A 10,169-nucleotide genomic window follows, 5' to 3' on the forward strand; every position below is an offset into this window, starting at 1 on the left:
AAACTTATATTTTAGATCCATAGTTACAAAAATTAACATCACATCGACGTCACCTACACTGTTGCCGTGAGTATGGATATACTCGTGTTGTATAGATATTCATACTCACGGCAACATTATTTAATGCGAACTGTACCCCTCATCTGTTGCGAATTTTTTTTGTATTTTATGCCTACGTCATAACTACAAAGTAATTTCACTGGCATATTTATTATCTCGAAAAACTGAAATTATACTAAATTTTTTGTAAAAAAATGAAATATTTATTCGATTTAGTACCTAATCTTTTTGTGTATAGATGTTTGTAATAATTATTTTTGCATTTTTATTATATTTCAGTATATATGTATTGATGTTCTTTATTTTTGTTTAATATATGTATTTTTTTTGTATTTTATGCCTACGTCATAACTACAAAGTAATTTCAGGTATATATGTAGTCATATATAGACCCTTTGAATGCAAACCTTTTAGTATGTATGTTATTTTTGGGTATATGTAGGTATATATGTAGTCATATATATTCTATATTTATTTTTAGTCTAATTTGTACATTTCAATTTCCAACTGTTAGTTGCGTTAGTGTTATCTACTCACTATTGGCTATGCCGCGCTGTGTTGTGTTGACTGGAAGAGATCTCTTTTAGCGCTAAGTCCACCTTTGCTCAAATTGCATCTAATTAATATTGTTACTGTATCTACTAGTCCAATAAAGAAAATTTATTTTTCAGATCGACGCCAACGGAAACGACATCTTCGTCACCTACAACGTCGTCGTGAGTATATTTTTTATACCACAGTATATAAACTTGCGGCTAAGCTGATGGTAAGAAATTACCGCCACGCACGAGAACTCAAAATACCAGGGTAATTGTAAGTACGCTGCCGCCCTTTTAAGAGGACATAAGCAATTTATAAATAGTAAAACAGTGAATTTATTGATTTGTATAAGAATATTGTACACAAAAATATTGTAATAAATTAAGAGCATATTATATAAATAATTTTCTTCAAGGTTACGATATCGTAACGTTATGCTTTTTACACCATAGACTAAGATGGTCGGGTCTGATGGCAGCTATGACTGCTTCCTGCTGTATATATAATAGGTTGAAGGGTATTATGTTGAGAGCCATTTACATTCCTGGTGTTTCCATACATCCAGTAACTGATGAAGAAGCAAGCCTCAGAAAACACTTTAGCTTGTTGATGGAGGTCTTGAGCGACGTCCTAGTCCACCAAACCAAACCCCCTTAGATTAGCATCCATTCATTAATTCCAGAGAAGATTCGTATATAGTATAACTCCCAGATACTTGACTTATTTATTTAGTTTAAGTTCTGTGTTAAAGAGTTTCGGTAGTCTAAGGGCACCTGGAGATCTTTTGCTTGTAAACATTCAGAATTCAGTTTAGCGTAAGCACGATCTATGTTAGTAAATAAATAATAATAAGAAACCTGTAGAATTGTTCGCAAATTTTGTTTTCCACATTGTGAGTATGACTTTTTTACTATAAGTAAAAAAATATTTTCAACGTAAAAATCTTACATTTCAGAACAACGCCAGAGGAAGGCAGGTCCACATCGATCCCAACTAGTGTGTGAGTATTAATTCCATAATACATTATATGATTAACAAGAATTATGTATTACCATTGCTGTGACTATATTTTTCCAATTAACTTCAGTATTGTAATTTTAAAACTTATTTCTATAAGTTTCCATGTGAGAAAATAACATCTAAGTCATCAACTACGTTGTCATGGATATTATATTTATTCCCTTTGTTTTAAGTTATGATTTTAATACAACATAACTAGTAATTTCACTGCCACGTTATTATCTCACCCACCAACCGAAAAACTGAAATTATACTAAATTATTTGTATTTCTTCAAATCAAATGAAATAAACAAAGTAATTTATTCAAGTAGGACATTTTAGAATGAAAAGCTTTCTGTATTCCAAATTGTTTTGTGTAATTATTTGTAACAATTATTTTTGTATTTATATTATATTTCAGTATATATGTATTGATGTATGTTTTTATTTATATTTTGTTGAATTTATGCATTTCAATTTCCAAATGTTAGTTGCGTAGTGTTACCTACTCACTACGGGCTGTGTTGTGTTGAGTGGAAGAGATTTCTTTTAGGGCCAAGTCCACCTTTGCTTAAATTGCCTCTTATTAATATTGTTACTGTACCTATTAGTCCAATAAGCAAAATATATCTTTCAGATTAACGCCAACGGAAATAAGTAACACATCGACGTCACCTACAAAGTCGTCGTGAGTATGTTTTTATAGCAAAGCACTTGTAGGTTTGAAATTACCACCGCCTATGAGGACCAAAACACCAGGGTAACTGCAAGTGCGATGCCGCCCTTTTAAGATAGAATAAACAATTTATAAATATTATTATATAAATATTATATGTTTATTATGATATAATATATTAATAATATGATATACTAAAAGACAATATGCTTTTAATGTATCATATTATTTTTATATACAACAAACTTACATAAATAAATTAATTTACTTATATAAATAATATTTATAAATTGTTTATTCTTTCTAAATAATTTTCCTTAAGGTTTAGTTATCACAACGTTATTCTTTTTACCACATAGACCAAGATGGTAGAATCTGATGGCAACCGTGACTGCGTCCTGCTGTATATATAGGTCAAAGGGCGTTATGTTGAGTGCCATTTCCATTGCTGTTGTTGGGGGTTGTTTCGGACTTCGGTAGTAGGGCTCCTGGAGCTCATTTACTTTTAAATTTGCCTTGAGAATGATCTATGTTAGTAAAATGAATAATAATAATAATAAACCCGTGGAATTTTTATGTGGAAACCGCAAATTTGTCATACTTATATATTTAATCTAACGCTCAATCGGAAACCTCAGTCAGTCAGCTCAGTTTCATTTCAAGAAGGACAAGCAAGAAACTTGCGTGTTGCTCTTTTATATAAATATTTTAATTACATTTCTAAGTTGGAATGTGTTAATACAAACCATTAATTAGCACTAATTCATTAGTGTAAAAATATTAAATGCAAAATCAACTGATTAAGTAACTAAATAAGATTAAATTAGTCGCAGTGAGAAGAACGGACCAGTCCCTGAAGTAGCATTCGTTCAGGAGTATAGACTCCTGAATGAGTGGTGCTTAAGGGACTGGTCTGTTCTGGACTCTTCTGGAATGTACAACACTATTATTACACATTCTCTATTGTTATATATACGACAATATCTGTATGTTCTAGTTGACACACTATTCTATAACATTTTCTATGTTTTCTGGAAAAATCTCTTTTTACAGATAAGCTCGTCTCATATTTACCACTGTACCCGCGACTTCGTCCACGTGGAATTTAACTTTTTTTTCTAAAACAAAAGTAGCCTAAATTACTCCTTATCATATTAGTTACCTGCAAAAAAAATCCCGTCAAAATCGGTCCAGCCATTTCGAAGTTTCTGGAACAAACAGATAGACAGACAAACAAAAATGTCGAAATAGATCCAGCCATTTTAGAGTTTAGCTGGAACAAACAGACAGACATACAAAAATTTTGAAAAATATTATTTTGGTATATGTACCGTATTTATGTACAATTGTACATGTAGTAAAAAATGGTTATTTCAATATTACAAACAGACACTCCAATTTTATTTATATGTATAGATATGTCTGTTATTTTCCCATGGTGTGTAGAATAAGGAAATGTTTTTCAATTTCACTTTGAGAATAATAAATTTAAATTTTCAGAGACAAATTATCGGAAGCTGAAAAACAGATTCGGCGGGAGCGTGAGAAAAGGATAATTCTGATATTGCTTGGCTCATTATTTGCCGCTGCATGTGTCATAGCAGTCAGCAAATATATGTACTCGAAGTACAGAAGAAGTTACAGTAATAATAATAAACTTTATTATATTTTATATATAGTTGCAACCACTGCCTCAGATCTTTCAGCCTCTAACAAGTCTGCTTTATATTATGCTACGTTTACATTCAGTCGCTTCCTGCCTCTGACGCTGCCGGAAATATGGCTGGGTGACAACTGACCGAGAGGGCTGAATGTAAAAACACGCTGCCACTCGCGCTGCCAGTCCTTTGACTCGCGCAATCGGGGGAGCGCCGGGCAGCGCGAGTGGTAGCGCCAATGCCATGGGAAGTGTTTCCACTCGTGTTTACACTCTCGCGCTGCTCACTTCCCTGCCCACTCTGGCTGAGTGTAAATTGGGCATTACAAGCTGTGCCCGCGGTTCGTGTAAATTGGGCATTACAAGCTGTGCTCGCATTGAATTTTAGTACATAAATTTCAATATAAAATATAGCCTATCTGTAATTCTGATAAGCTATATTACTGTAAAGTTTCACTAAAATCCGTTCAGTAGTTTTTACGTGAAAGAGAAACATACATCCATACAAATTGACAAACTTGGTCGGGTAAAATATTATACATCAATCATATTAACATGTTTTGATGATACAATTATATGCACTACTAGTTGACCTGCGCAATTAAATATCACACTTAATTGACATTTATCATAATAAGAGGCGATGTTAATATATTTTTGGAATGACAAAAATGAATGACGTTATAGTAGTTTAATGCCAACTATGCCCGATCGGTTTAATAAAACTTTTATCCCCTTAGGGATAGAATTAATCAAAATCCTTTCTTATCGGATGCCGTCATAACATCTACCTGTTCGATCCGTCCAGTGGTTTGGGCTGTGCGTTGATAGATCACTATGTCAGTCACTTTTGAGTTATATATATTTAGATTTCGCCCGATTTACATACTATCAGCCTATTATGTCATTCTGATGTATAACCTACATTACTGTAAAGTTTCACCAAAATCCGTTCAGTAGTTTTTGCGTGAAAGTGTAACAAACATCCATACTTACAAACTTTCGCTTTTTATAATATTAGTAAGAATAATTTTCATGCAAAAACAGGGAAAGGTAAGAAACAGGTAACAGTCATAGACAATAGAATGCATTATGTCGATGGTTATTACCAATACTAGCTAACTTTCCCAACTTCGTCTTCGCAAAATGTTCTCGAACTTTCCAATATTTTTCATTGATGCTGAGCTACAAGTAATCCGATTACTTGCAGCGTAATGTTATATAGCGTAGAGTCCTGTTCTATAGCTTATATCCTCGACAAATGAGCTATCTCATATTAATATAATTTTTCAATTCTCTCCAAGACTTTCTAAGATTTATTTACTAGCTGTTCCCGCGACTTCGTCCTCGTGGAATATAACTTTATTTTTGTTAATTAAAAGCTTTTTTCTAAAATAAAGTAGTCTAAGTCACTCCTTAGTACGTCAGCTACCTACCAAAAAAGGTCTCATCAAAATCGGCAAGCCATTTCAGATATTAACCGGAACAAACAGACAGACAAAAATTGTAAAAAATGTTATTTTGATGTGTGTACCGTATTTATATTCATGTGCACGTGGTAAAAACGGTTATTTCAATATTATAAACAGCTCACTTTAGTATAGTACATTTTTGTCTAAGTTCTAATACCTGCCTAAACTACTTTATCTTAGAATGTTTTGTCAAGTAATCGTGTCCTTAGTACCTAATATACCTACATATTTATATGAGTACTATCCTTGGCTTTCAGTTACGTATAGGATAGGATTCTTTTTTATTTTATTTTATAACACAGGGGACAAACGAGCATGCGGCTCACCTGATGGTAAGTGATTACCGCCGCCCATGAGGATGTAGGATATATCTAGAACTAGCTCCGGTCTTTGGTACAGTACTATACATTTATATATATTAAATACTAACATAATTTTATAAGTTTTTACTAACACAATATGGATGTAATCGAATTAAAATTAAATAAATAAATAAATAAATATACTATAAATAGCAATGTGAATGTGCAAATGTGAATTTTTAAATATATAACATTGTATTTTTTACAGATATGTCAAATTTCGAGATGAACGGCCATTAGTAATATTGATGAGAAGAGAAAGTGGGCTTTACATATAATATTTATATTTTGTAATCTAACGTCATACTATGCTAGAGTGCGTGTTCCAAGAGATTAATGTAGCCATCTTTTTTATGTACAAACCAATTATATTGAATATTAAAACTTAGAGAAAAGTACGTTGTTTTCTTTTTCTCATTTTATACTTTAACTAGTTAAAAACATGTAGTAGCTAGCTACTCGCCCCGGCTTCGCACATGTACCCGTACTATATATATAAATCTTTTTCTTGAATCACTCTATCTATTAAAAACAACGCTTCAAAAACCAGTTTTAAAAGATTTAAGCATACATAGGGACAGACGGCGACAGCGATTTTGTTTTATACTATGTAATGATGATAATTTTGGTCCGGCCACATACTATCATCCTTCATGTAGGAGGACTACTGGCTGAAAAGAGTGGTGTATCGGCGCTACCTTTGCAGATTGCCATCGTCACTACCATGACTACAGAGACAATTTATAATATTATAACACACATAGTTAATTCACAACAAACTTATTTATAACTAGCTGTGCCCGCGATTTCACTCGCGTTATATTTCAATGTGTAAATCTCAATAAAAAATATAGCCTATGAGATATTCTGATGCATAAGCTATATTACTTTATAGCTTAATTTTGACCCTTATTGAATTTACATCCATATTACAACACGTGTTTTACATTTCAACGATGCATCATTAGATAATGAATAGTTTGGAAGTTTTTTTTACTTGGGGAAAATTCTCATGGAGATCCTCCCCGGGGAGGTAAATGGGTACTACTGGATCTTAAGGTGCTAATGACCCATAGGTTTTCCCTCTCTTCGCCTACTGCCAGGGTTACGGGAAACCGCGAACAGCCTTCCGTAATCTCGACGATAGTTTCGAAGCCTAGTTTTGACTGTTCGGCGACCAGACTACGACAGTTCTCATAGTATGTATAAATAGAATAGAATAGAAAATCATTAATTGAAATAAAGTTACATTGAAGCACTTTTGAATAGACATCACTTTTTTAATCTACTGCTAATTCGAGAAGCTGTCTCATCATATGAAGAAGTTATGGTTATAGAAGCTATGATTTCAAGATACAGACGTTGAATCATAATTATGTCATTATCTTATAAAGCTATTAATATACAACATAACTAATAAATCTAATAGATTAATCAGTATGTATTTCCATAATAATCTTTTATAAATGGTTTCGGTGGTTTATAGGATGACAACAAATTGTGTCCCAAAATTTATGGATTAATATAGTAATAATATCGCAGGTCAAATCACACAGCGCCATCTAGTCCTGAGCTACAACTGATAAATACTTAGAAATTTTTTTGGGGACCATGGGTCCAGGTTGGGCGCGTCCCGCTCCTCAACCGTGGCAATGGTGGCCCGCTCCTGCCGAGACTACACCTATTGTAGAAAACGTGCGAAGCGTGCGCGGCCCAGTGTGGGCGGCAGTCTTGTGTGGGTTCAAGTCTGCCGTCAAGACAACAGAAGCCGAGATGGGGTGGCGGGAGGCGCGTCCCGTATTCCGTTTCCCATAGGAGGAACTAGGAAGAGTTCCGCCCACACATTGAGGAGGTCCCGCTTGAGGGCAACCGCCGCGCTGCTGGGGTCGCAGTTGATTGCAAACTAGTTCCTGCGACCCCGGCACTATAGCAGCGAGGAGGAATGCCCTGGGATTTTTAGTGAATAGTATACTCACAGTACTCGTCCGTCCAACCACTGAGATGGATCCTTGAGGTATTTGCCTCATGTTAAAAAAGAAAAAAGATAGCCACCTATCTTTTTTCTTTTACACAACCAGATATCAGTCATCAGTCCACACAACACTATCTTCTACTCTTACACTTTCTCATTGGTTAATCTAAAATAAAGTAAGAGTTAATTACGTCAATTATTACTACTGTACTAATACGAACATTATTACTGTTGAAATTTATAATTTAAATTAGTTATTGTCGAATTTCGACCATTGGACGACCACTAGTTCTTTTAGTTCTCATGTAATTAATATTCATAGACACCCTAACTATTGTATATTAATCATTGTTCTATACAAGCCACAATTACCATAGTGATTGCTAAATAATTTAGTCAAAACAGTGAAGCACGGGAACTGATATACATATCTGTGTCACGATGGCCAGAAGTAATTTGTTTAATTTGGTTTTACTATTTCTTTGTCTAAATGTATATTACGTTGAGTGTCAAATATGTCGAAGAGCAGAAAAGTATGTAATAATATTAATTTCTCCATAAATTTGTTATTAATTTTTCTCTTAATTTTTTTATGAAATATCCCAATTGAGTAAGAAAATTACTTAATTGGGATATTCATTCATATAGTTCTATTACAGACTCTTATGATACGTCAAATCTACCATCAGTTGGAATGATATCAAAATGAGAAGAACTAATAAGAAACTCAGCTCGTATTCTTTTCAAATAAATGTTGTACATGTTTACAATAATATACATTAATTTTTAAAAACAAATTTGGGAGAATATAATGACCACCAGCATATGCTGCGATATGTATAGCACGATATATAGATGTATAGCACGATATGTTGTTGATAGAATTTCTTCCTATTTCTTTATTCTGTCTTTTATATTTTAGAAAAAAAATTGATAAAAAAATAACTGTAATCAAAACCAACACGGTTACATATACTAAACCAAATTGTTGGGTGTACTGTACAAAAACCATAACCAAGTCGTTTGTGGGTTATAAAATTGTTCCGGTAAGTATTTTCTTCATATTTTGGCAAGGATAATATATGTATAAAATTCTAGTGTGATAGTGTTTGTAATAAAACTCCTCCGAATAGTTTGACCGATTCTTATAAAATTGTGTGTATATTTAAAAAGTCTGAGATTGTACGTGAACTATTTTTATATCTCTCAGTGTTAAGAGTGAATATTGGCATAGATGGGTTTCAAATTCAAATTCAAAAATCATTTATTCATGTAGGACATTTTAGCCGCTTATGAACGTCAAATGTTTACATTATAATTTTAGTTTTTTTCCTACCGTCCCGTTCAGTATATACCTAGATCCAATTGAGAAGAACTAGCAAGAAACTCAATTGAATTACTTTTTTTTTAAAAGCCTGTCTATTTATAATGTATATTTATATTGGTGTCTATGTCTAATATTAAATGCATACAGTGCATGAACAACTATTGCCATGCACGCTCGTCATTCAAGTAATCGTTTAGTGAGTAATAGGCTTTGCCCAATAAATATGATTTAACAGATGTTTTGAATTAATTTAAGGGTAATTCCAACATATCCTTTGGTATCTTATTGTAAATTTTTATACCTATTCCCTTAAAAGACCTATTGACTTTTTCTAAACGATACTTGGGTTTGTCCTGGGTAATTATTTTTGTTTTCAATATTTATGAATGCTGTGTACAACTTTAGAGTACGCAAGAATAAGTTTAATTACAGGACAGGACCGATTTTCTATATGATATACTAGCTGAGTCGTGCAGCTTTGTCTGCATCACACTTACTTGATAATTATCATTATATGTACATCGCCCAATTTACATAGTATCTTTTTAGACTATAGCCTATATGTTATTCTGATATATATGCTATATTACTGTGAAGTTTCATAAAAATCGGTTCATACTTAGTTCCATCCATACTCATCAACATTCGCTTCTATAATATTAGTAAGATTTTGAATTTTGTTTGTGAATTGATTGGAATGAAACTAAATGTTATATATTATTGAAATTGTAGTATACAAAGGTGGAATATATTGACGAATGCTGTCCTGGCTATGAAGCTACATATACAGGATTTTTGTTGTTCCGGTACGTATATTTTTGGTAATTTTAACTGGGTATAATATTGGATGGATGATTAAAATATATATATAAAATAGAAGTCTTAAATCAAGTAGATTCACAATTAATACTATTACCGTATATATATATACCGCTTCGATTTTCTCTAATGCAGTAGAAAAGTAATTAAGTAATAATAACATAGCCCCGCCATCCCTCCGGCGGGGTGATGCCTCTAGAAGATTTTCCACATGTTAAAAAAAGGGGTATCCTGGTACAGTGGTCCATGGTCTGACATTTTAGTACTTCAAAATGGCAATAAAT

General features: G+C 33.0%; 1 protein-coding gene across 1 annotated transcript; it reads left to right on the forward strand.

The window, feature by feature from the left end:
* The first annotated feature begins 1,058 nt into the window (after positions 1 to 1,058).
* LOC131850564 (uncharacterized) lies at positions 1,059 to 6,154 on the forward strand. Its single transcript, XM_059200847.1, has 5 exons — positions 1,059 to 1,096; positions 1,556 to 1,600; positions 2,238 to 2,288; positions 3,777 to 3,919; positions 5,976 to 6,154. The coding sequence occupies exons 1-5, from the start codon at positions 1,059 to 1,061 to the stop codon at positions 6,005 to 6,007; spliced, it is 309 nt and encodes a 102-aa protein (XP_059056830.1). The 3' UTR covers positions 6,008 to 6,154.
* Positions 6,155 to 10,169: the final 4,015 nt, after the last annotated feature.

This window comes from Achroia grisella, unplaced genomic scaffold, assembly GCF_030625045.1.
Source record: "Achroia grisella isolate CSIRO2021 unplaced genomic scaffold, CSIRO_AGI_Agris_v1 utg770, whole genome shotgun sequence".
NCBI lineage: Eukaryota > Metazoa > Arthropoda > Insecta > Lepidoptera > Pyralidae > Achroia > Achroia grisella.

Excerpts from the sequence above, each read along its gene's own strand:
- LOC131850564 (XM_059200847.1), top strand. The coding sequence starts at position 1,059 with ATGGTCGGGTCTGATGGCAGCTATGACTGCTTCCTGCT. Across the intron at positions 1,097-1,555 it reads AGCTATGACTGCTTCCTGCT|AACAACGCCAGAGGAAGGCA; the intron begins GTATATATAATA and ends CTTACATTTCAG. Across the intron at positions 1,601-2,237 it reads ACATCGATCCCAACTAGTGT|ATTAACGCCAACGGAAATAA; the intron begins GTGAGTATTAAT and ends TATATCTTTCAG.